The following is a 26987-nucleotide window of genomic DNA, read 5'->3' as shown; positions in this document are numbered from 1 at the left end:
TGCCGAGTCAGAACAGATAGATCAAGTCATGAAACATTCCTGACTTGGCTGAGGCTCACGTTAAAGCTGATGATAACTGGGATGGTACAGGTACCATTGTACTAAAGATAGGGGTAACTCTGAAGGGCTCATATGTACCTATCCATACTTATACAATAAATACATCAGGACCCTCCTGATGTATTTCTGACCACTGACCACTAAGATGATTGTCAGGAAAAACTCTAAAGCTTCAAGACAAAAATGACCTTTTTTTTTTTTTTTTTTTTTTTGAGATTTCCAAAAAGGAAAAAGGTAGAATTTGGAAAGCTGCTAAAACTGTTCCTCAACATGTGAGGTCCAACCACTTTACTTCAGGGAACCTGTTTTCTTGCTTGTAAAATGAGGCCACCATAATGCTTACTTTATAAAGTTATAAATGTTATGTAATTTATTCATTTATCAACAATTTTCTGTTAAATTGTGCTGGCAAAGTATTTACAATGGAGAACAGGAGAGATACAATTTCTACTCTAACAAAATTTGCATTCTGGTGAAAAATAAAGACAAATGAAAAAATAACGTTAATAAAGAAAAATTTGTGTAAGAATAGGAAAAACTAGCTTGGAGCTGTTGAGATAGCTTCTACGAGAAAGTACAATTTAAGGTGAGGAACAAAAGACAAGTGAAAAACAGCCAGGTCATTGGGGATAATTGGAGGCAGAATGTTCCATGTGCAACAAACAACGTGTGTAAAGGCCGGTAGGCAAGAGAAAGTGTGGGGAAGGCCAGAAAGAGGGAATGAAGGGTAATTCAAGACCATTAAAGTAACAAGTGGTAGTGGTACTAATAGAGTTTTGCATTTTAGAATTATCTGCCCCATGAAAGGAGGACAAGAGAGGCTGCCAACAGAACATTTAGAAGGCTGATACAATGACCCAGGTGACTCAAACCACATAATGTTTTGCAGGTGGTCAATCAATGTATGGGGGTAAGGGAAGGGCAGGAGATTGGTATCCATCTCCAAGAAGAAAAGAGAATGTCAAATAGGATGCTGAGTTACCATAGCACATCACGACTTTCTGTGTGCTCCTGTTGGCCCAACCAGAATCCTTGAGGGATAATTACCTAATAAGAATTGCCAGAAGAGCACTCCCACAATTATACTCCAGCACAGGAGAATAGAAGGAACAGTAGCAATCCTTCACAATCCCTTCAACAGTATTACAAAAGGATTTACTGTCTCCAGCACACTTAGCCTTATCTAAGCCAATCTCATGCTCTGGGCTCATCAAAGCCCCAACTGACTCCATAAAAATAGAGGTGGTTAAGTCAAAGAAGTAAATTAATGGAATAACCGCCATCTTAATCTAGAAAGGATTTAAGTGATTTGGTAGTTTAATAGGCTCAGTGTTTTTTAGTCAGTTTTTTAAAACAGAGTAGGAATTCTCTTTATCCTTGGGGAAATTATTTCACCTGAAGATGCTAAATGAAATGTCCTGAGGAAATCAAAAGTGTACCAAAAGTATACCAGGTGCTGATAACCTTAGCACCACCCTTAAACCCAGGTGAGTGCCTTCCTCAAAATGTTCTAAGTCCGCCTCCCGCACTCTAAGACCAGCCAGCCTGGAATACTGGGGCATCATGGCCCTAGTCTGTGTCCCATGTGTATCTGATTTAGAAAGCGCCTTTCCAGAAATTGTCTACATGTCTTTCCAGTGCCCAAGACCAGCCAGCATGGCAGAGCCATCCAGGTGGGGCCAAGCTCAGACAGGGACCCATATGGGTCCTGGTTTCTGTATCTCCTTTTTGGGGGGAACTTTTTTCCTCTACCCACACCCACAGACAAGTTCAACAAGACGTCACAAGGAGCTCTGGTTCTCAGGCCTGTGAGGTGGTCCTCGTGAGTCTATCCTTTCTGCTGGCCCTCAGAGTATATTTTTTACATGGTTGAGCTGACAGAATGTTGGTAACATGATGAGTTGGATTATTCTCATGTCAGTCAGACACAGCGTATGTTCAGGGCTCTGAGCTATCAAAGGTCACATTTACCCTTGGGCTTAAGTACGTATGCAGGCCTCAGCTTTCATCTGTGTTCTCACTGCAGTGCCACTTTCCTTCTTCAGCACCTAAGGGCAGTGAGGGAAGTGACAAGTAAACTTTACTCTGTGTGCTCCACTGCTGGCCCCTGTGGCGGTCACTTCATCTCTGAGGAGAGCTGGCCTGGTCTCTACCAGGGCTTTTGAGGACCTTGCTCCATTGCACAAATGGGCCTTTTAACAGATCTCATGACTCCCGTGAATGAGGTGGTTTCCCACTCCCACGGGTCAGTTTTAAGCTGCATAGATAGTCCCTATACACTTGGGGCTGCTCTTCTGGCTTTGCCCATAAGCTTCCCACCTATCCTGCCCACTGGTTGGGGTGTGTGACGGGTGGGGGTGGGGAAAGACATCACATTCTAGGAATGCAAGGATTAAAGCCTAAGGAGTCCAAGAGAAGACACAATTGGAAATATACACTGCTTTATGTTTCTGCTACAAAATTCTGAATCTAACTTTAATGACCATAAAATGAATTATCATTCACATTTCTCTTAATACTCTGGGTAAGACTTGCATTTGGGGTCATCATTAACAGATCACAGTAGTGATCTTTGAAAGAGTCATTAGCAGCCAGTATTCACCAGTGGCACGATATAGCAGTCATTACATAAGTGGTGGTAGGGAACTAGAGGCCAAGAAATCTATGTTGTTTCTGTACAAACAAGTTACAAAGAGTCATGGCTTTGTGAATAATAACAGTATTGCTACCTTTTTCTTGTGGTGGGAGACATAAAATTATCCAGAAACAATGCATTTGATAAAGAGTACAAAGAGATGGCACCTGGACACTATGAGGAATCTTTGTATGCACTGGCTGTTTGCACAACAGACAAATACAGAAGTACTTTTCTCTACCCATTATTCTACATCTTCATTGGTAAATCACTATTCCTCACATGGGCCCATGAATTTTGGAAGGTATTTTTTAATCAAATTGTCTAAAAAATACAATTTTTAGACAGAGGTTGCCAAAAAAATGAATACACATTTTAAGAATGGAAAAATATGTATTAAAATTGTAATACTCAATACATACCGATATATATCATACACTTCCAATATATACCGATAAATACAAGTCATGCGTATACATTTTTTTGGCAGCCCCGGTATCGGCAGGGGCCCTCAAAAACATACTTGCCTGCGGCTCTGAAAACCCTAAGGAAGGTGGTCCTGAATGACCTGATTTGGACATGGTGGGAACCGAAGGGAGAAAGGGGGAAATGAAGTGAAAGGTGGAGGTGAGGGCTTCCTAAGAGATCATCATCTCTATCACAACCTTATTGTTTTCTATTCGTGCTGCCCTCCCTTTTATACCCTTGATTTAAAAACAAGACTCAAAATGTTTAGGAATGTTATCGAGACATTTCAGATGGAGACCTGTATGTTCAATTCAAGAGTTGGACTTCAAAGCTAATCCTTTGCAGCCACTCTGATATTAAATGACAGGAATACGGCCTAACTAGTCTTATGGGAATTAGGCAACACCCAAGTTTTAAATAAATTACTATAAACTTCTTTGTGCTCATTTGCTATTGAAATAAAACTTTTAAAAAACAAAACACAACCTAATATTTGTTTAGTTCCTACTTATATGACAGGCATTTTGATTGACACTGTACTAAACAGTTTATTAATGTCATTTAATTTTCATAAAAAGCTAACAAAGAAGGTAGTATCTGCATTTTTTCACATAAAGAAACAGGTTTAGAGAAGTTCAATGGCATGCTCCAAATCATACCACTCAGAGGTTGGAGCATGGGGTTCAAACACAATATATCTGACTATAAATATCCATTTTTTTCCTCCAGAAATGATTTCGTTTGCATTTAAGTTTAAATGGTTAAAACTAAAAGGAAAAAAAAAAAAACTAAAAGGGTCTCCTAGCAGGCCAGGTGGATGAAGCTTTTGTGTGGGAACAAAAGCTGAAACCAATTCAAAGTGTTTTGATTGAGGATTCCAGTAATGATCTCTGTAAGGCTGAAGCTTCGAGCTTTATTATCTGTAAGGGAGGCTCTCTGGAACGGGCTTAGTGTGTTTCATCAAGCATGCACGTGTTCCTACTTTGCATTACATCCAGACATCCCATCACCTCCCCCACACACTCAGACAATACCCTGTAAACTTAAAATCACCTGTGGAGATTCCTAAGTGCCATCCATAGAAATCCTTATTCAGTTAATCTGGGCTGGGACGTTTGTAACAAGCACCCTACGTGATTCTCACACACTGGGTCCTACGTGATTCTCACACTGGGTCCAATCCCATCCTTTCTTATTCTGACAGCCCTCCTGGTCTAGGTAGCAAAGACTGCTCAGCCTTTTCCTGTTGGAAGTTCAAATACTTGAAAGTAGGTGCACAAGAAGAAAAAAGAATAGTCTCAAAGCCCCAAGAGAATTTACTCAAGTTTCCTTCGTAATCCATGATGTTATTACTTTCCTAGATTATAAAACTGCCTATGTATGTTATAAATAGCTTTAATGTATTATTACTTTTATTAATTTCACATTACCTCTTTTATCTTAGATACCTTGGTCATAAAGGTGAAGTCTATACAAACAATTTATGCCAAATTTCATGTCTTTTGCCTTTAAAAAGTAGAACCAAAGGAGGAAAAGAACTAGGGCACTTATTTCAAAGGATTATAGATAGATTTCATAGCACTTAATTTTCTGCTTTCCTAAGTACCTTTCTTTTGTTCTTTATGTCCTCTTTGTCACCATCCCAGAACACAGATGGCTTCTGCCAGGCCACACCTGCCTTGATCATCTTTCCCCACCTCGCTCAGGAAGCTTCCTCCCTTTTGTCTTTCCAGAAATCCCACCTTATTTTCCATACTTCTCTTTGTTAATTGGTCTTAAGGGGTTTTTCTCCAGCTCCTCCCTGTCTGCACATACAACTCCCAATGACTCACTCTCTCCTGTATTGCTTCCACTGCATTTGCACCATTGTGTCTAACTGTTGTTGCCATTTGTATGACTACATATCTGTTCCCATAACATTTTTCAGGCATATGGTACAGTGGAAATGTGTTGAGATTTAGTCTTAAATTTATTCTAGACAGTGCTGTTTATTCACTTTAAATAGCTAAACATATTTTTTAAATATAAGAACTCATCTAAGTGCTGTTTTGTAAAGATCAAATAATAGTATCCATCCTTCTATAAAGCAAGGCATCTGGTGTGTAGTAGGTGCACAGTAAACATTAGTCACCACCATCTTCTCTTTCTTCTTTAGATTTAACAATGATTTATTTTACACCTACTATGTGTCAGAAAAATTCTTTTTCTTGGTGCTGGAGTGAATAAGACAGAAGAAGTCCCTGTCCTGATGGAGCTTACATGCTATGGGAGAGACAGAAAACAGTAAACAAATAATCTAAAGTAACTTAAATAATGTATCACTGAAGAAAAAGAAATTTCATTTTTGATGTGGATGATACCAAAATGCTGATGAAATATAAACCCACCTTCTTTATATTCCCTCCATATAAGCTTTAAGAGACCTACTAATTCCTGTAGTGGAGCACTCCAGGAGTTGCAGACTCCAGAGCATGGACTTCGTGTGCTTGAATATATAATAGTTCTGAATCGTCCATTGATCGCATTCCTCCTGCAGAATTAAGCCGAGATGTCCTCAGTCAATACCTGGTAGAGGAATAATCACTGGAAGGAGAAGTGGAGATTGATTGGTACCAGTTAGAATCTTGGCAGGAAGAGAAGCAAATATATGCCATGCTGGAAGGTGGGAAGATTGGGTCCACTGTAGAGAGGAAAAAGTAAATGGCTGTAGGATTTCGTGCCCTGGGATAACAGGATGCCTGCAAGATTCCTTTTATTAAAGTGAGGAAGCAGAACGTCCTCCTGCTGCAGACAGCAACCTTAGAGCGGAGAGGTCCTGGTGGAGACTCGGAGGGGAACAGGGTTAGGCAGGGAGGGCCGTCCAGGCAGGTGCCTTTTGAAACAGTTCCTGAAGGAATTCTGATACAGTCTCTGGGCTGGGAACTGTTGCACAGGGCTTGGGATATAGTAAGTGTTTAAAAAACATTTACAGACTGACTGTCAGGCTGGCTTAGAGAAATCAGACAGCCCACCACCATTCGGTGCTGTCCACACGTCTGAGAAGTGACGCTGTCCCGCTACAGCAGTGGGAAGAAGCTGAGCAGAAAGGCTGAGTATGGCACAAGTTGTTGCTTTGTTTTTAAGGGGAAAAAAAAAAAACAGAAAGAAAGAAAAGGGAGTTCCCAAAGTGCCCCATCCTTCTGTGTTAAAATTGAAGAGCAGCAAGACATTTCAGAACAAAGTAGTTGTATAACTGGATTACTATTATTGTGTGTTAGCTATTGCTGTGTAAAAAATAACCTTCAACACTGTGGCTGGAAACAATGTGTGATTATTATTGCTTTTGAGTCCACAGGTTAGCTAAGTGGTTCTTTTTAGATGATTAAGCTGGCACATTTCATGCATCTGTGTTTGGCTGTGGGTTGGGTGGGCAGCTCTGTTGTTCTTGAATGAACTCTCTTGCATGTTTGGAGGGTCACTGGCTAGAGGCTGGCCTTGGCTGAGGTGATGACTCGTCCTCCTCTATGTGGTCTCTCATCCTAGACCACATGCTATGGAGCTTACATGCTATGGGAGAGACGGGGCTTGATTACAAGGCAATAGCAGGGTTACCAGAGAGTGAGCAGAAGTGTACGAGATCTCTTGAGGTCTAGACTCAGAAGTGGCACATTCTCTCAGATGAAGCAAGTTCCAAATCCAGCCCAGATTTATGAGATGGGGAAACACCTCTTGATGGGAGATGCTGCAAAGTCATATTGCAGAGAATATGGATAAGAGGGAGGGGGTGAAAAAAAGTAGCACAGCTATTTTCACAATGATGATTCATACCACTTACTCTGAGTTATACGTTATTCATGTCCTTGGTCAATATTGAGTCTACTCCCTTGTAAGGAAGAAGGGTGTTTGGTCTTTGGAGCTTTGCAGCACCTAATGAATGCATGAGGTGGACAAATGAGTACATGTTAAATGCACTTTATAGGCTAATAAGGGTAAACATTTCTGGGTCATACTGAGCGATAGGTCTAAATGATCACTATTTACTTTTGTGATTCAAGTGATTTTTTTTTTTTAATTGGGGAAGGGAAACAGGACTTTATTGGGGAACAGTGTGTACTTCCAGGACTTTTTTCCAAGTCAAGTTGTTGTCCTTTCAATCTTAGTTGTGGAGGGTGCCGTTCAGCTTCAAGTTGTTGTCGTTTCAGTCTTAGTTGTGGAGGGCGCAGCTCAGCTCCAGGTCCAGTTGCCGTTGCTAGTTGCAGGGGGCACAGTCCACCATCCCTTGCGGGACTCGAGGGATTGAACTGGCAACCTTGTGGTTGAGAGCCCACTGGCCCATGTGGGAATCGAACCGGCAGCCTTCGGAGTTAGGAGCACAGAGCTCCAACCACCTGAGCCACAGGGCCAGACCCTCAAGTGATTTTTTAAAGTCTTGAAATATAATTTATTAACTTGAAGAGTTTCCTTTTATTTCTCAATTGAGTTCAGCAAGAAGTTTACAATGAAATATTTGCAGGCTGGCTCGTATACTGAAGTGTTTCACTTTCTCCTGATCTAAAATAGTCTTCCTTCCAAAACTGCCAATGATAGACGAAAAATGAAAAGATAAGTTTACATAGTCGAAGAACATTTGTTTCTGTTATAATGCAATGTTTCTGGACTTTGTCCCCTCTCTGAGCCTTTTCCTTTTTTTAACCTTAACCTCAACACTATAGAATTAACATCCTTGACTAGAAGTTTTTGCAAGCTCATTCATCCTCTTTGTTCCAGAATTCTACGCGGTCTACATTTTCCCGCCTTTAATAAAGTTTCCCTCTTAAAGGAAAGACTACTTATATGTTAGTATTACTCCCTCACACATATTAAAGAATACCTGCCCTCTTGTGGCCATAGAGGTTGCTACAATAAGGAGTGAATTAGCAAGCCTATCACGCCAGAAAGAGCATTCCGCCGCACAGGGATGTTTTCCAGAGAGCTTGCTCAAGACTGCCAAGTGTGATTGTACAGTGTGAACAGTGCAAAATGACCGCAGCCCAAAAGGTGAATGAATGGTCTTTGAAATCCATCCCATACTGTGCTTGTCAAGTCCTGTATTCAGTCTATATTTTCCCAGAGGGGTTGCCCATTAAAATTTCATTCATGGGTGCCATCAAACTTTGTGCCCCCTGGAGTGAGCAACCGTCTCTCCTTTATACAAATCTCTGTATAGGCCAATAACAGCCGTGAGGGGCTCATGATGAGTTGTACACTGTTCTCAACATGTACTCAGCAATTTCCAGAAATTAAAAGTAGACTCTTAGAGCAGAATACCACTTAGTCCCAGGTTACCAGAGGAAGGGATTAAGGAACAGAGGCAAAATGAGACGTGCCAAATTTGTTAGCAGCAATTCAGGGAAGTGAAATGCAGGGAAGTAAAATGCATGCTCTGAAGTCTTACCTTTGGCTTCAGGTGATCCCTTTATTTGACCCCACCGGACCTATCCATGTGCTTGTTGAGTAAATGAATGAATGAATCAATCAATGGATACATTTTCTAATGTTTCTTTGCCCCCATCTCCCCAAATGTCCAATCTCCTATGCCATATCTATTCCTACTGTGCATCTTTGTTCATTTTGTTGTTGTTGTTCCTATTTTTGTTCCTAGCTGTAATGCTCCCTACTCTCAACCTGGTCAATGCTTACAGAAGCTTCAGACTCAGTTCCAGGTCCACTTCCTCCAGGCAGCTCTCCTCCTCCAGGTCTCAGTAAGCCAGAAGAGAGGGGGCCATGAAGGCTGAGCACAGGTGTTCAGACTTAGCGGAAAGAGCACTGGCCTGATCAGCGACCTGCATTCTAGGCCCAGGTCTGCCACGAGCTGCCTGTGTGATCTTGAACAGATTCCCTCAGCTCTCTGAACCTCATCTTGCTCTTCCCTATTATGAAAGTGTCGGACTACATTGGTGTTGCTCAGTGTGTGAGAGGCATAGTAAGGTGGTATTGGGTGGTTCACGGACAGGTCTTTTTGCCATGGTCATAGAAACTTACTGTTTAAATATATTGGTTTTGTGGGGAAAGAACCCAAAACGTTAAACCCATAGTTCCCTGGATATTATTATATGTGACAAGGCTAAGTATTTTAAGTTTGAAAAGAGAGTTGATTTAAGGAAAAATATTAAGTAAACAATAATACAAGTAGTAATCAGATATGGCCAAAGTGACAAAATGGTATTAAAAAGGGGAAGTTTGTGAAGCCCCAGAGGAGCTCATCACTGAGGAGCTCATTTCGGGGGGGCCCTTTGTCTCTCGTTTGTTTAGTATAGACAGCTTGTCCATCACTGTTATTTGCTGATGACAATACATCCTCTCCCTTTGTTACAGCTGTGCCAGGTTCTCTTTGATTCCACCATACTCATCACAGTATAAAGCACAAAATAGGCCTTTAAAAAAGATTTGTGTGGCTTCCCTGATTTTCCTGTGTTGCCGCTAACATTTATAAAAACAGTGACCCCCCAGGGTCAGTATCCTAGTTTCAAAACCATGTTCATTTTTATAAATGTGTTTTTTATATTTATAAAAAGCATGTAGATTCATTATGTAAAACTTGGAAAATACCGAAAAGTAGAAAGAAGAAGGAAGGCATCCATGTAGTCTTATGATGCAATAACGAACCCTGCTAATATCCCTCCCTAATTTAAAGTTGTCCTGAAGAGTTGTCCAACAAGTGGGGATCTATTTCTGTTCATCTTTTTGGGAAGTTGGAATATTCTGATTTAATATATTCTTGGCATCCCAAATCATAAAATCAAAAAATTTCAATGGAGAATCCGGGGATTGAGGCCCACTGGCACCTTCCTAAGTAGCAGCTGAGGAACTGCCACAGAGGGGAGGCAGAGTCGGGAGAGGCTTCTGCAGATCAAGGATAAGGGTAACTGATACTCTTTGTAAAATGCATTGTGTATGTAAAGCTCCGCGCTAATGATGATTCAATATTGTATGTATATGTATGCTGATTTGTACATTTGTCTTTCCTGTAGGGTTTTTAGAGTCTCTGGATGACTTTTACATTCTTAGCAGTGGTTTAATATTGCTGCAGACCACAAACAGCGTGTATAATAAAACCCTACTCAAGCTCCTGACACCCCAGTCTCTCCTGGCCTGGCAAAGAGTCCGTGTGGCCAATATGATGGCCAGTGATGGCAAGCAGTGGGCAGAGATCTTTGCAAACTACAACTCTGGTAAGTGGCCCTGCAGAATAACTTTTAGGCATGTACCTATGTTCAGAGTTCACGTGAACCTGGAAAGCCATACCCATGGCCTGCTTCATGTCTCCCAATATTTCAGGCACCTATAACAATCAATACATGGTCCTGGACCTGAAGAAGGTAAAGTTGAAGTGCAGCCTTGACCCCGGCACTCTGTACATTGTGGAGCAAATTCCTTCGTATGTAGAATATTCTGAACAAACTGACGTTCTACGGAAAGGTACTTTCTTCATGCTAGAAGTTGGAAGTGTGATGAGTATGTGTGTGTCTGCATATATGGTGGGGAATGTTGGTGTGTGCATGTCTGATGAGGGAGGGTGTGCTGGGACGAAAGGATGGGAATGCCATAGCTAGTTAGTTATACTAGGAAGAGATTACCATGTTCAGCACGTGTAAAACCTGCACCTCAGGCTCTTATGTGGTAGATTGGGACAAAGGAGGCATTCGCCATCTTATGACTTCTCACAGCTGTAATATTACCTCCTCTCCTGGGTTCCCAAGTTAAGCTTTTAGTTCAAGTCAGTAAATATTTGTGGGAGTGCTACGCTGGCTCACGGACTGGAGAAGCAGATGCAGGTACAAAATCCCTGATCTTTAGGAACTCGCAGCCTAGTAAGGGAAGCAAGACCACATAAAGCAGCCATTAGAACCTAGAAAGTGAAGAGTGGTGAGACGCTCTGGTGTGACCAGGTTTCACCAAGCCCAGTGGCGAAACCAAAGAGGGAGCCGTTGTGAGTGGGAGGGGTCAGAGAAGGCAGTTCTGGGGGGCAAGAATGTAGCCCAGGCATGGAAGCCCTGGTTTTGGAGTCACACTGCCTCGATTTGAACCTCTGCTCCTCAAAATCTCAGGCAAATGATTTACTCTCTCCAAGCCTCACTTTTTTCATCTGTAAAACACAATAGTAATGGTACAGGTCCACGGTCACTTAGTTGTAATTTTTAAATAATCTCAAAACCTCAAAACTCTAAAACCAAATGTTATTTGTTTGTTTGTTTTTATCCTAGCTCCCTTGGTAGCAAAATATGACCTGATCTGAACTTGTTTGGTAGCAAAAGCTAACTTGAACTGTCTATTTATAGTGTTTATTTGCTCTCCTCTAGGGAGACTATTTATACATTAGGCTACAGAAATATCAGTATCTTTGATTATGAGGTGCTCCCCACAGAGACTGCAATGCCATATCTAACACACGCATTCCATTGCTGCTCTAAAATTTGAAAAACCCTGAATTCTGAAACACATCTAGCCCCCACGAATTTCTGGATGTGGGATTGCAGACCTTTACAATTTCACGGGGTTGTAATGACAAGTAAGATAATTCTTGTAAATTCTTGAGCGCACTGCTAACACATAGCGAGTAGTGTTCTCCTGCATCAAACATCGTGCTTGGCAAACACGGTAAGTCAACACTGAATATTTGTTGAATAAATAAAAGGGAAGATGATGCCTGAGTGGAGATTTAAAGGCCCAAAAAGGAGCTCACTAATTTGACAAGGGAACAGGGTCAAACAAATGGAAGCATGAAAATTGTGGTGTGATTGAGAAACTATTAGCTCAAGACAGCTAGAGGAAAGGCTGTGAAGAGGAAGGTAGGTAGTAAAGGAAAAATGTCAACCTTGTATATCCTGCGAAGCAGCTTAGCCTTTATCCTTTAGGATATGGGAGTTTCTGAAAAGGGAAAATAGACTGCAGGTCAAGGAGAAGACAGGAGACTACTTAGGAAACTACCAAAATAGATCAGCTGATATAAGTAAAAACAAAACCAAAACCAAAATAAGGTATGGACCCTGGGGATCAGAGCCTGATCCTTAGTTCCCAAAATTGATTTTGTAATGACACCTGGAGGGAGCCATCCAGGGGAATGGCTCACACCAACTAAATGCACATAATATTAATAAAACAGAATTAAGGTGGAAACGTCAATTGCCAAGCAGATTAGATCCTACCAAGTAGCAGACCTTCCTCCTTCTCTTGTAGGAACATTCACCTGGGAAGTCAAATCATTAGTCAGTTACTTGGTTAGCATAGCAATTCAATACTGAGACCCTAGTGATCTGACCTTGAAGCCTGGTCCATCCAGCTCCTAAGAGCTTGACAATAACAGCATGCCTCCAGAAGGAGATGCTAGGTAAAGTGGGCTGGTTATCCACGGCTTTTCTTCTGGAGTGTAGCTGATTATAGAATGGTAGATTCAGGTTCTCTGTAACGCCCTTTTGTAGATCCATGAAGTAAACTACCCTGAGACTGAAAAAAAGCTCATGCTGATCTGTCTGTAGTTTTTTTCTTTTTTGCCAGAGGATGAAAAGAACAGAGACTTAAATTCACTGAGTGTCTACTGTATATCAGACACTCTTCTGGACCTTTTACTTGTGCTCTCTTGCTTGATCTTCATAACATACTTCCAGAGAAGTAGTATTGTTACCATTTTACTCCAAGGAAAAGAGACTTAGAAAGAAACATGTGATTTGCCCAAATAATTGAGTGATATCATTTAGGCATTAAAAAAAAAAGGTCCTGAAAACCTCCTAGCATTTGAAAGTAGCTGTGGTATGTCTATAGGTGCTTTTAATCAGAAGAAAGGCATTTGACCTGTCTGAACTTGTTTCTTCCTTTTTTAAGGAGGGATGGTAACACTTATACATCATCAGACAATTGTGAAATGATACAAGACACACTATTTTAAATGCTTTTGTAAATCATGAAACTTTATGAAAATGTGAAGTATAAAGCAGCTGTTTTGAGATGGTCACATAGAGAAATGTAATTATAGTTAATATCCATCTAATGCTCAAGTATTAGACACTATTGTAAGTACTCCAACTGTTTGAATTCATTTAGTGTCCATAGTCTTTCTTATAAGGTAAGTACTATCATTGTTCATTTTATAGATGAAGAAACTGAGGCACAGAAAGGTTAAGTAATTCCATGTTTCCCCCCAAATAAGACCTAGCTGGACCATCAGCTCTAATGTGTCTTTTGGAGCAAAAATTAATATAAGACCTGGTATTATATTTATTATATTAAATTATATTACATTACATTATATTAATTATATTATATATTATAAAGACCCAGTCTTATAGTAAAATAAGATAGGGTCTTATATTAATTTTTGCTCCAAAAGACGTATTAGAGCTGATTGTCTGGCTAGTTCTTATTATGGGGAAAACACGGTTTGTCTAAGGTCACATACCTAATTATGGCAGAACCAAGCTGCAGATCCAGGCACTTTAACACCCAAGTCTATACAACCCAGATATGTTGTAGCAATAAATGGGATTTTAGCCTGTAATTTCAACGTTGTCCTTATCTCGGTTCTTCTTCATGCTGGCCCCTTCATGCTGGCCCTGGCTCCCAGAATCAGCAAGGTGGAACGTCTTATCATTTGGTCTCAATAACCTCACCCCTGAATAGGGAATCCTATAAAACTGTAAGAAGGGAGAAAGGCAGACAAGGGCCGAGAGAATATGGGGCTAGGAAATTAATCTCTGAATGGTGGAGATGTCCAGAAGTTCACTGACTATCCTATAGGCAATTACCCAGGCCACTAAAATCTGCGAAGTACCTGAAATGTTGGTTTTACTCGAGCTGTCACATGTTCCATGCTTAGTGACTAATGGGCTCTATGGCGTTGGCACACTCTGAGGCTTTGAATGAAGCTGAGGTTTTATGAATGCTTAGAGTCAAAGGAGTTGAAAGCCTGCTGGAACCTTAAAGATCCTTTCCAATGCCATTGTGTTATGGACTCTCCTTTTCCCTCCCACCACTAAGAAAAAAGAAAAGAAAAAGAAAGGTTAACTGCCTGGGATCTAGTTATTCTAGTCGTGAGCCTAGAATTCAGGTTTCCTGATCCCAAGCAGCACTGGGGTCTTCCACTCTCCCATGCTTGGCACCTGGCATATTCCATTAGGGCCAAATTGGGAAACCAGCTATTTCACTAACCAGGTCCACTTACATGAGCTCCCCAGACCACTTTGTGTTAGACTTCATTTTGCTCTATAAACAATAAGGTTATGTTTCTGCTTAATCGATTGCTTTAAGAATTTTGGGTAAAAACCTAAGAATTCTGATGCTTTTCCCCCCAGTGGAATAATGTAGTGGTACACCAATTCTGTAAATTATAAGGATTGGTTTGACCGCCAGGGTTCACATTCAAAGTTTTATTTTCTATGTAATATCATTTTGTAAGTACACACCTGTGCCAGATTTCAAAAAGACTATCATTAATAACATTTTTGTTCCTTCTCTCCTTTTCTATCTCCCTCCCCGTCAATTCCACCTTTCCTTCCCTTCCATTCCAAATCAGGGTACTGGCCCTCCTACAACATTCCTTTCCATGAAAAAATCTTCAACTGGAGTGGTTATCCATTGTTAGTTCAGAAGCTGGGTTTGGACTACTCTTATGACCTGGCTCCACGAGCCAAAATCTTCCGGCGTGACCAAGGGAAAGTGACTGATATGGCATCCATGAAATATATCATGCGATACAACAGTACGTAGCACATTTCTCAAGAATCATTCTTCAAAACTCCTTTTCTTCCCCATGGATAAAGAATCCATGTAAGTTTATCATCTCTGTACTAGAAGGAATTATAAGAAGTTATTGAATTAAGTACTTAGTGTTCTATTAATACTATACGTATTTTATACTCAACAAATAGAATTGGTCCTTTATAAAATGAAAGGGAAGAAGATTCTACAGATTTTTTTTTAATTGAAAAAATTATATGTGAAGCACAAAAGAAATAACCCATATAGGGTACTTTTTTTTTAACCAATTCCTCATCCCCAAACACAGGTTTCCTTCCAAGGACAAAAGCAGCCAATAAAACAAAAAGTATTCAGAAATATATTTGATGAACAGTATCAAAGTCAAATTTGTATTTATTTTGTTAACAAAAAATTGATGCACATTTATTCTGTTCTCTCTCCTCCATGCACTCTTCACTGAGCAGGCTGGGCCTGGAGCAGGGGACTTGCAGTGGTCCCTTCGTAGTACAAGCCAAAAGAGACTTCTGTATCTGGGAGCAGGCTGGGCTGAAGAGGCTCTGGGGTATATATTCTCTGGTCACCTAGGCTTTAACAGGTCCTAAAAGCTTTCTGTGGATACGTTATCTCAGAATAGCCAGTCCTCACTCTTGTCCCCATCTGTTTCCTAGATTATAAGGAAGATCCTTACAGCAAGGGTGATCCGTGCAATACCATATGCTGCCGTGAGGACCTGAACTCACTTAACCCAAGTCCTGGAGGTTGCTATGACACAAAGGTAGCCTGGTTTTTTGGGTTTTTTTTCATAGTCACCATAACTATTCCACCAGCACCTACACCTATTCAAAGGCAAAGCTGCAAAGGTTTTTGTGGCATAAAGCACAATGTTTTTAAACATTCACTCAATTCAGGATTCTGCTTTGTTCTGGTGATAGGTCCCATTGCCTATCTTCAAGTTGGTGCTCTGCCAGTTACTAGTAAATCACATAATCTTGTAATGCTTCCGTTTCCTCACATAATCTTGTAATGCTTTTATTTCCTCATCTGTAAAATGGAAGCAACAGTACTTGCCTCATAAGGTTGTTGTGAAAAGTAAACATTTAATATCTATAAAATGTTTAGAACAGTACTTCGTGGGTTATTTGAAAATATATACATTACGATGATGGTGATAATGTTGATGTCTAAAGTTTTACCAGACTGACCCAAAGTCCAAAGACCATATTACAGTGTGATTTCACAGTAAACAGAAATTGAATTTAGCTGAAAGAACAAGTATTGGATCAGATGCCAAAGAACTAAAGGGTTTTTACTATGTTAGAATTGATAAGTGCGTCATGTGTCTTATAAGTAGTATGTTTGCAGTGGTGGTTTAAAGCCAGCTCATATAGGCTTGTGAGATCCAGTTAAAATCAGTTAACTTTGTGGTGATAGCTTGAAATCAGCCATGGTGGGAGTATTTACATCATGGAAATCAGCAAACAGTGCAAATCAGGCCGTTTTTTTCCTTAGAGAACTGGTTGTTAAAAATTTACCTAGACACTACTGGTGTCCAAAGGTCTGAGTTAGCCATTTTAGATAATGGAGAGAATTATTCTACCACATTCTTTCACATTTTTCTTTGGGCATGTATCTTCTCACTTGCAACCCATCCTAAATTCTAGAAGAAATCTGTTAGAAGTGGAGTTAACTGTTCTATCTTCAGCTTTGAAACTGTAAGAATGCAAACCATCCTACACGTTTTTTCTATCTAACGCCTAAATAGGAGATGCTTTATTAGAGTAGTCTGAGTTCCAACTCACCGTACTTTTTAGCTATGTGATGGCAAAACTTTAGCCTTAATTACTCTCAATATGTTGTATACTGTAAAAAAAAAAAACACACATTAAATGTACAGACATGACGGACATTGGCACACATTAAGCCCCAATCAATGTCTTTGTATTTATTTGTTTTCAATGGTATTTGCAAACATTTAATAAAGTCTCTGAAAAGTGTTACATACAATCCAGTACACAGGCAAATTACCTCTGCTGCCTTACCTAGGAGAATCCATCCAAGTTAAGCTGACATTTTTCAAATTTTACTTTCTGGAAAAAGGAGCCTGCCAGTTTTGCATCAAAAAAGTTTCTGTTGAGGATATACTTTAAAAGTATAATTTCTCTGTAGCCATATTGAATACAGGGAAAATCAGAAGTTATGAGACATTTTCTTCTTTTCCCTCTAAGGTTAAGATCTGCTTGCTATCCAGTGTTTAGGTGTTTTTGAGAACCACGGACCTCAGTTTTGATATTGAATTCCATTTTATAACTCTTGTTCCTATCCTGATTAATAACAACTTTTGAGGAATTAATATTTTCTAGCACTGCTCCCAGCATTTGCTCTCAGTAAACCTCATGACAACTTTTCTGTGAAATAAGGTTGTTAGCCTACATCTCAAATGAGAAAACTGAATCAGAGAGTGTTATTTTAAAATAAACGCTGGAGCTAGAATTCTGAGTAATCTGAGTATAGATCTCACACTTTAGGCTATTTGGTTAATACCTTTCTACTAGTCAATTCATATTTGAATGCCAAATGGATACAGAAAAGCATATATTGTGGAAGCTCGCAAGATTGTTTTAAAGGGGCTAATATTGTGACTTTGGGAAAAGGACAGGAAAAAAAATTAAAAACAGGGATTTAGTCAAGTTTCTTCCAACATTTCTAAAATGTTTCCCCCTGCCCCACTTCCCTTTCTAGGTGGCAGATATCTACCTAGCATCAAAGTACACAGCATATGCTATTAGTGGCCCCACAGTACAGGGCGGCCTACCTGTTTTTCACTGGAACCGGTTCAACAAAACGCTCCATGAGGGCATGCCAGAGGCCTACAACTTTGATTTTATCACCATGAAACCAATTTTGAACCCTGACATAAAATGAAGGAGGAGGGACCAGAAAGCTGCAAGTAAGATACCAAAGGCACTATTTTAGCTGTTTTTCCATTCAAACTTAGCCCTAATAAAATGTATTAGTCTGTTACTTTCATTCCCCACTGCTGAGTTTGTAGTTAACAAGCATTCACTGTAGCAAGCACTGTAAAACAAACATTATATATGATCAACAACTCCAGGCTTCAGCATACGAGCTTCTATACAAGAGGGTGTGGCACAATCTGCTCCCTCACTCACCTCAACCCGTATTCTCCTTTCATGCCTGGCTATGCAGAACACTCATCCGAGGTTCCTAGGTAGGTCTGCCCCGTGATGAGGAGTTCTTGCCAATGGAATCTGAGAGTGCCTTTCAGGCCTGGCTCCTAAGAACCTATGCTCCTCCATGCTCTTTCCCCTCCCCCTGGCTGGATCTGCTTAAAGACAAAGCCCTAAGGAAAGCTGGAGCTGTGTTTTCAAAGGAATGTCTAATAGAAGTGCAGTTAGTGATTTTTCTGGGCATCAACAACTCTCAGCTGAGCCTTTTTGTGGTACAGGCTAGGCACACGATAGAGCAAACCTTAATGTTGTTGCCCCTCATTAGTGAAAAGCAGCACAATGTGGGAGCAACTCTGCATAACAATTTTTCTTTCAAAGTTAGAGAATTGTATTGTATATGGTTTGGGCGCTGTGGTAGTGCTAAATGAGTTAAATAAACCATATTGTACAGTCTAATAGGTGATTTTTAAAAAGGTGAGACTTTCAAAAGAAAGCAACACAAGGGCCGACAATAATCAGAATGAATCAGAGCACACAGAATGTTAAAAACCCAGTAGTTTATTTCAAAGTATAAATTTCAGGCTTGCTGGACAAAATCCCACTACAGTTAACACTTATACAGACGCCAGTCTACTGTACATTTAGAAAAGAAAAAAACAAAAACAAAAAAACCCCACAAAACCTTTAAAATCTAATAAAAATAGGGCAACTTGCTATAGCCCAGTTTAAATTAGACATTAGGAAGGTCTTACATTGCCTTATTATTTACACTTTCAACTGCAATAAAGAAAACTCAGAAAGCAAGTTTCCTACAAAGGATTTATTTTTATATTTAATTTTGAAATGGCTGATGAAATACTAAACCCAGGATCCCCAAAAAGTAAACGTTTGATTGCCCAGTTACCTTATTTACAAACAAAACTTAAAAAAAGACAGCATTTAAATATAAATGATGGTTACTTTAGCTGACTCTACAAAGTAAAAAAAAACAACTTATTTAGCATGATAAAATTGTATTGTCCTATTCCTCCCCACTGGCTGGGGAATAAATTTTAGGAATTACATTAAGTCTGCCACGCTAACAAAACACCTCTTAAGAATTGTTCTAATCCCAAAATGTAAAAAAAAAAAAAAAGAAAGAAAGAAAATGAAAAGAGCAAAAGCTTTCCTTACATTTGCCCAGTAAGGAAGGCAGAATCATACACTGGTTTTAGATAGAGTTATTTGCAATAATCTAATACTGGGACATGGTTTTTTTGAAATTAGAATAAAATGGGCCAATGACTGGTCAATGATAAAGCAACAAATGAATCATAGGACACTGAAATAGCCCAAGGAGAAAAGTCAGTGAGAATACTTGGAAGGTCTTTGCAGTATTCTACTGAGTTATAAGATCACGTGTATAAAAGCGAGAGGAGGATACCACAGGCATTGTTTGTTAATTTTTTACAGTACTGGAAAATTTGTGGAACAAGATAAATGCATGTCATGCAATATTAACTAACACTCACCTTGCTGCATAAATGATAATTTAGAAAATGTAAGCAAAAGAGCAAACAACAAAAAACTAAGTTAACACTTATGCATTACAGTTAAGAGAACTGTACGGTGCAGCCTGCCTAAAGAGTTCTGCAGAGAGATAGACCTACCTAAAGATTCTAAGCTCCTTGCTCTAAGACTTTTTTTTCAATTAAACTTTTCATTTATTACCCAGCAATGGGGGTGGAGAGAGTGGGGAACATCCCTCTGTGAGGCAAACGGTATCCCAACAAACACTTTTCAAGGAAGAAAGTTTTACTCTTCACTTCTTTAACTTCTACTGTGATAAACAGCACACAATATTCTGCATATTTTAAAAATGCAGTCCAGTGAAATAGAGAGATACAGTTACCTCCTCAAGTTAACTGTTAACAACAGATGCTGTTTTTGTAATTTATAAATTTACTGACAATAACATAATTTTGAAAAGAAGCTTACTCACACTTAAAACAGGGTGAAAATTACTCTGACGAAGTGCAAAGTAGAGAGTAACAAACATCACTGTTACCATTAAATGCCATACAAACATTCTATATTTTGGGTTGAAATATCAAAAGTTCCCATGATTTCCAACAAGGCAATACTTACACAAGTATTGTCAGGGTAAAAATGTACCAAACTTGCATTCCCAAAATGGGATAATCAAGCTTATTTGTAATACTTTGAGAAAAGGTACCATGAAATAAAAAGGTACCATGGGGTGTGAACTGCTACAAAAAAGTATAATCAGTAGCTATTTCTAGTTTAGTCCTCCCTTCTCTTTCCCAGAAGAAACAAACCAAACAAAAAGTGCTCATCAATATTAAATCCTGCCCCAAATAAAAGTCTAGAGTTCTAGCCTTGCACCTTTCAATAAATCCAATATAGGTGTTGCCTATAAATTCCATGGCAGGCTAATTTGAGGAGACCATCTCACAATATGCTTTCTCCTTAAATAATTACAATTGTTCCTTGTACCTTCCTTCCACTATCTGGAATAAAAAGGTTTATTTTACTGTAGTAAATCTATTTTTAGGATTACTATCTGAGAATATTTTTCTTTGACAGAAAACATACTATGGGCTAAAATAATAAGCTGTTTTCATTCTACTGGGCTTTCTTCACCTGACTATGTAATGCTATCAAAGCTTCAAAAAAAGGATTAGTGAATATAAATAAAAACATTCACCAAGGTAACCTTTTTTAGGCTAGGTGAGCAAATTGTTATCACATGACCATAAAACCAGCCAATAGGAACAATTTTGAACATGGGCTTTCTATTCAGTAGACAGGAATGATCTTGAACACATAATCAACATTGCAACCCTTGCAGGTAAAAACATATATACATGCAGATATAGATATGTGTTCATCTACATCTGGAAGGTATCTCCCTTTTGAAATTTTCATTGGCATGACACTGGCAACTTCTTTACCATCATCATGAGTCCTAGAATGATTAACTTCTACATAGTTGCTTGGCAAATCTGATTCATAGAAACTTTAATTCTCATTATGGTATCATTTTCTGAAAGCGAAAGGAAGGTTTGGAGCATTTACACTTTGGCAATCTGTAGGCTTTCTTCAGCATCAATCAAACTTCACACGTAACATGACAGTACACTGACCCAGCGAAAATCTCTAGACTTCCTAACTAGAATGCTTCCGACTACAAGCCATCAAAGTTGCAAACAAAGCAGCAGGGGAGTGTGCTATATTTTGTGATGAAGGGAAGATGAAGAGTGAAAGGCTGAAAGGGAAGAGTAAACAATGGACAAATGGCCATGTTTATTTTTTTAGTTAATCTTTAAGGCACAAAATAAATGTAAAAGTCACATTAGGAAAGGAAGGGGCCACTGCAGGTTTTTTTTCACCTAATTAACACAACCCAGAAGAAACAAAAGAAAAGATGAACAGATGCTTTCCTATGTTCAAAGTAACCTATTTTAAACTATTTATCCATTTTGCCTTTTATTTCTTTCTTTGGGTTTTGTTTGGATTCTGTTTAAATCATTTAACTATGAAAATCTACAGATCCCTTAGAAGCAGAATCACACAGGATACATACCTCAGATTCTTTCATCTACCTATTTTATATTGGAAGAGAGGTAAATCTGAGAATGAAAATGGAGATTCCACTGCAATTAACATATAAATAGGGAAGAAAAACAAAAACACACAAACACCCACACATATCCCCTAGCCTCAAAGCTAAAGAAAGGTGCACATTTACATTTCAAAACCTTGAAGCTTGAATTGTCCAGGAAAAGATACTTGCTTTATGGGCTAAGTTTATTTTACTCTGATTATAAACAAATGTAGTGTATATACACATCTGTCCAAGAAATCTTGCACAATGTGGATTTGACAATGGGTATCATGCACAAGATTAAAACATGACCAAAAAGTGGAACTTTTCAAAGAGGAAGAGATAAAGGCTCTAAGGTTTAACTGCTCTGGGAAGAAGAGATCACATCTGTTGACTGAGGATCACAGAAAGGTCCAAAACGTCCATAAATATCCTTGGCTCGTACTGCAAAGTAGTATTTGCTGCCAGATACAAACTGGGTGAGAGTGCATGCCATGGGCAAAGGAAGTGCCTTTACCTCTCCAATCTTTTTCCATTGTGAGGGCACAGTGGCACTGGGTTCCTCGTGGTAAGCATAGAGATGGTAGCTGTCAACAGTGGCACAGCTTCGATCCACTTCCAGGACACTCCATGACAGTACAATGCCATTTTGACTCTGAACGCGTGCTAACTTCAAGTGTGGCTTCTGAGGCAGAGATGTGCTGGCAGCTTCTGGGGGCAGACGCTGTGGTTGTGGGGCTTCTGGTAAGGGTGCTGGGTGCACAGGGCGTGGGGGCTCCTAACAAGAGAGTCAAGTTGATTTATAATGACCAAAGAAAGGACAGTTTCTAAGCCAGAACTAAAACATCCTTGAGATCACTTTGAGAAAGCATTTTATATCAAGAATACTGGGAAATACCAAATACCATAGTACATTTAACAAGTCTGATTTGGTGATCTGTAACCAATCATGCCCCAAACAACGGTGCTGAGGTAACACCTGCTATAGTTTCTAGACCTACAATACTGAGTTTTCTTTGGGAAATAAAAGCCCTTGCTGATGAAACATCTTGACAGAAACTGAAATAATCATCTATTTCTAACAAAATAATTCATGATTTAATTCTCTATCCTACAGATTCTCATTTTAGGATAATGTAACATTTAAAAAAAATTATGTGTGGCAGTCTGTCATGGGAAATTTGAGTATTCAACTCTACTTTCATTTTAGAGCTGTTTTTTCATATAAAGACAGAAGCATATTCTTATAAATAAAAGCACATTTAATGATGAATGTATATTATGTTCTTAGTCAGTCTGCATGAAACAGGTGACATTTAAATTAGACCACGAAAGATCGGATTTAGAAATTTAGAAATGCAGAAAAAGTTGTGTACCTTTTTGCTAACAGGTAAAGCACGAGTAAAGGCATGGGGATCGGAAAGTGAGGAGACTTATAGGCAAACAAGTATTAACTTTCACTTAGACATGGGATATGCGAAGAAGAAAAGATGAATTTGGAAAAGAAGGATAAAGTCAGATGGTGAAAAAGGATGAATACTGAGACTAGGCAGTCAAACTGACTTACCTAACACTGGACGTTATTATTATATCTAGGTTTTAAAATTACAGTGTTCATTTTTTTCAAAAAAGATTCAAGTGAGAGCCAGGAAATAGGGATATGACTGGCCTTTTTTTCAAGTCATTGCTCATTGACTTTAGGTTGGAAGTCATTAAACAAATAAGGTTTCCTCAACTGAAATTCACTTAACAAAATTTGTTTTAATATGCATTTCATTAAATGGATAATTTGCATATACTAAATAGTGAATTCTATGATGGTATGATGCTATCATTTTAATTTCCAGGCCTTCTCAACTTAGTATCAGAAACATACACACAGAAAGAGCTCAGAAAGGATATGCTGGACACCGTGTTTCCCTGAAAATAAGACCTAGTCAGACAATCCGTTCTAATGCATCTTTTGGAGCAAAAAATTATTTTACTATAATATAAGACCAGGTCTTATAATTAATATAATACCGGGTCTTATATCATATCATATCATCATATCATATCATATCATATCTCATATCATATCATATATAATAGCAAATATAATATAATAGTGAGTCTTATATTAATTTCTGCTCCAAAAGATGCATTAGAGATGATTGTCCGGGCTAGATCTTATTTTCAGGAAACACGGTAATTTCAAGGAATGTAAATCTCCTGAAATTCGTATGTCTAGTGGAAAAAATTCATATACACGTCTGGAAAAAGGTACAATCTACAGTTAAAGAGCTAAAATAAATATAAAGTTAGAGGAAAAGAAATCAAATTTAAAGATAAAACACTGAAAGCTGAAGAAGTAGAAATGATATGAATACTGGCCATGTTGCTATAATTCCTCTCTCAAATTATCTTTTTTCCTAATATGACTAAATGACTTTAATAAATAAACATTAAACAAACATATAGCTAGCAAACTAAGAGAAGATGGCTGAAGCCATGAACCTGACTGAAGGGAGCGCAGGAATTTAAGGAGTTTGACAATAGCATAAATGGCCTGCAATATCCTTTCTCGTTCTTAAAATTCTAGGATTCTGAACCTGCTCATAACCCAAAACTAATTAAGTCAACTGAGTTATTGTTTTGTTTCATTTTTGCCATTGCAATGGAGGTTTTTACTAAAGTCTTATAGATAATACATGAGGGATTTGCTTCCAAATAATCTGGTGTATACATGATTGTGGAAATAAGTGGCTGGCACCATTGATGAAATAAGACTGGCCAAGCGCTAATAATTGTTGAAGATGTTAGATGAGTATGTAGGAATTGTTATCCTATTCTCTCTACTTTTACGTACATTTGAAAATTGTCATTTAAAAATGCTTTTTAAATTAATTAAAAGAATGTTCCTCCTGTGCAATACAGTTTATTCCCAGACAACACACATGGATGGAATCAGGTAAAAAAAACAAACAAAAACTCTGATGGGTCAAAAAATTTGCAAAACTATGGTATAAATAAGAGATGTTTACTATATATTTTTTGAAATAATATAGAAGGAAAGAAATTATTTGCAGCTGCATTCAACAGTAATGGTATATTTGCCACATACCTTAGTAGGGCCAGACTGAAGCACTGTGAAAACACTGTGAAGGTGCTGGGATAAGACAACCCGAGTTTTAAAAAGGCTGACTCTGACACTAGTTTGGGTAATGACACTGAGTAACCACTTAACGTCTTTGTGACACAGTATCCTTTTCTATCAAAGAGATTAATAAGTGAGGATTAAATAAAATACATGTAAAATACTTAGTAGAGTGCCTGGTATATAGTGCTCCATTCATATTAATTTTTCCATTATAGAGGGATGATAAAAATAATAGCTATTAAGAACATAGGCCCAAGAGCATGGGTTTTTACAAGGTGTAAGAGCATGAGTTTTTACAAGGTACAACCTTGGGCTGGTTACCCAACCTCTGTGCATTAGCTGCCATAACTTTAAAAAATGAAAGCAAGAGTCCTAAAAGGTTCCTGTGTAAGGTATTGACAATGCTTGGCACACTGTAAGCATTCGATAAATGCTACCATTATTATGTATAATAAAAACAGGATGCTTTGCTTGGTAAAAAGTGATACCAGCCTGAATCTCCTCCCCTCCTCATAAAGCCAGTATTTCCATTTACACTGTATACCATACCAACTATTATAATCATGTCACAGGATAATAAAGAAAAAATGCTAACTGTAATAGTATTTGACAGCTTTATAGTTGACATTGTTTTGGAAGCAACTTCTAAGGAGAAATCTTCGGATTTCTGTTAACTCTTAACAAATGAATTCCACTGGATTGTTAAAAATGTGAAAACCATTGGATTATTAAAAATAATAAAGTGATGGCAGTGTAGCAGTTAGAAATGGTATAAGGTTTTGAGGAAAAGAATAAAGTTAGAACATCAAAAAAATACTTTTTAAAATATGCTTTTTAATACCCAAAAATATTCCTTTTAATTTAACCATGAGTGAAAATGGTCTATTTCACCTCACATGCCCAGTTGTCTACTCTTTTTGTACACTGTAAGCCACCACAAGCAAACTCAGTGATTCTCAATGACTAGCATCCCTGGGAACATTTGTTCATAATGGTTAGATCTATTTTTTTAAACAACCTTCTTCAGGGCCGGCCCGGTGGCTCAGGAGGTTGGAGCGCTGTGCTCCTAAGTAAGGGCTGAGATGGCCTGTTCATTTCCCACAAGCGCCAGTGAGCTGCACCCTCTACAGCTATGATTGTGAATAACGGCTCTCCCTGGAGCTGGGCTGCCATGAGCAGCTGGAAGTTGGTGTAAGCTGCTGTGGGCTACCGTGTGCTGCCATGAGTGGCCGGTGGCCAGCGTGAGTGGCCAGCAGCCATCATGAGCGACTGGTAGCCAGTGAGGGCTGCTGTGAGCGGCCAACTGATAACTGGCGACCGACTGCCTCAGCAGAGGGGGAGCGCAAGGCTCATAATACCAGCATGGGTCAGGGAGCTATGTCGCACACAACCAGACTGAGAAACAGACTGAGAAACTACGGCTTGAACTGGATTAAGTGGAAGAAGGGGCAAAAAAAAATAATAACCTCCTGCAGGAAAAACAGAAGACCTGTCATTTCCTTTTGATGTAATTAGTTGAAAGAAAAAATGCTAACTATAATAACATGTGACAGCTTTATCATGGAGAATTTTGCAAAGCCAAGCATCAGCACTTACAGTATGCACTTGTGGTGGTCGGTGATGCACTGTTAGCTGAGGTCCTGTTGATCCCAGGGTTAGTCCATTGTTTACAACATACGTAGTTGCTTGAGGCACTCGAACTGTGACGCCTACAAAAAAAAATTAAGGGATAAATTAGAATTCTATTGTAAATTTGTGGAACACTGATTAAACACTTGAAGTCAGTAAAGTTATGTTCTTAAAATACGAAAGGAAACATATTTCTAAAGTGAAGTCTACATTCAGCCAAAGTGTCCCTTGAGCATGAGGATAAATTTTCATATATGCAAGCAACCAAAAAAAAAAAAAAAAAAACAAACTATCTCCATGAACCCTTTGTCAAGTAGTCAGTGGAGGATGTGTGCCACCAATGTAAGAGAGAAAATCAAGCAAAGAGGAAAACACGAGATACAAGGAAGAGGAGATCCAGCACAAGAAAGAAATAAATGACTATTTACAAAATGACTATGAACAAGACTCCTAGCACACTGGTGGTACACCACATGAAGAAGGCAAACAGATCAGAATGGAGCAGTGTGCTTCTAAAGACAGAAAAAGTGAAGCTGTCTTAGCAAAGATATC

General features: G+C 38.9%; 2 protein-coding genes across 7 annotated transcripts in view; one reads left to right on the top strand and one right to left on the bottom strand.

Annotated features, from left to right (window-relative positions):
* PLBD1 (phospholipase B domain containing 1) overlaps positions 1-26987 on the top strand; it is an 89574-nt gene that overhangs the window by 38670 nt on the left and 23917 nt on the right. Inside the window, exons 7-11 of one of the 3 annotated variants that reach the window (XM_081061446.1) lie at positions 10153-10353; positions 10460-10600; positions 14688-14873; positions 15541-15647; positions 17612-19180. In XM_081061446.1, the coding sequence (XP_080917572.1) occupies positions 10153-10353; positions 10460-10600; positions 14688-14873; positions 15541-15647; positions 17612-17794 (818 nt within the window). In that variant the 3' untranslated portion in view covers positions 17795-19180. Of the gene's footprint in view, positions 1-10152; positions 10354-10459; positions 10601-14687; positions 14874-15540; positions 17524-17611; positions 19181-26987 lie in introns of those variants that run through there. The other 2 variants (XM_081061445.1, XM_081061444.1) reach the window with 2 other exon arrangements.
* Positions 18861-26987, bottom strand: part of ATF7IP (activating transcription factor 7 interacting protein) — a 107920-nt gene continuing 99793 nt past the window's right edge. For all 4 annotated transcript variants that reach the window (XM_081061440.1, XM_081061441.1, XM_081061442.1 and 1 more), the window contains exons 14-15: positions 26403-26515; positions 18861-22445 (exon numbers count right to left, since the gene is read on the bottom strand). In XM_081061440.1, the coding sequence (XP_080917566.1) occupies positions 22026-22445; positions 26403-26515 (533 nt within the window). In that variant the 3' untranslated portion in view covers positions 18861-22025. The remainder of the gene's footprint in view (positions 22446-26402; positions 26516-26987) is intronic.

This window comes from Rhinolophus hipposideros (genome assembly GCF_964194185.1).
Source record: "Rhinolophus hipposideros genome assembly, chromosome: 9".
Classification (NCBI taxonomy): domain Eukaryota; kingdom Metazoa; phylum Chordata; class Mammalia; order Chiroptera; family Rhinolophidae; genus Rhinolophus; species Rhinolophus hipposideros.
The sequence above is the reverse complement of the archived record's forward strand: the minus strand, read 5'-3'. Positions and strand labels throughout refer to the sequence as shown.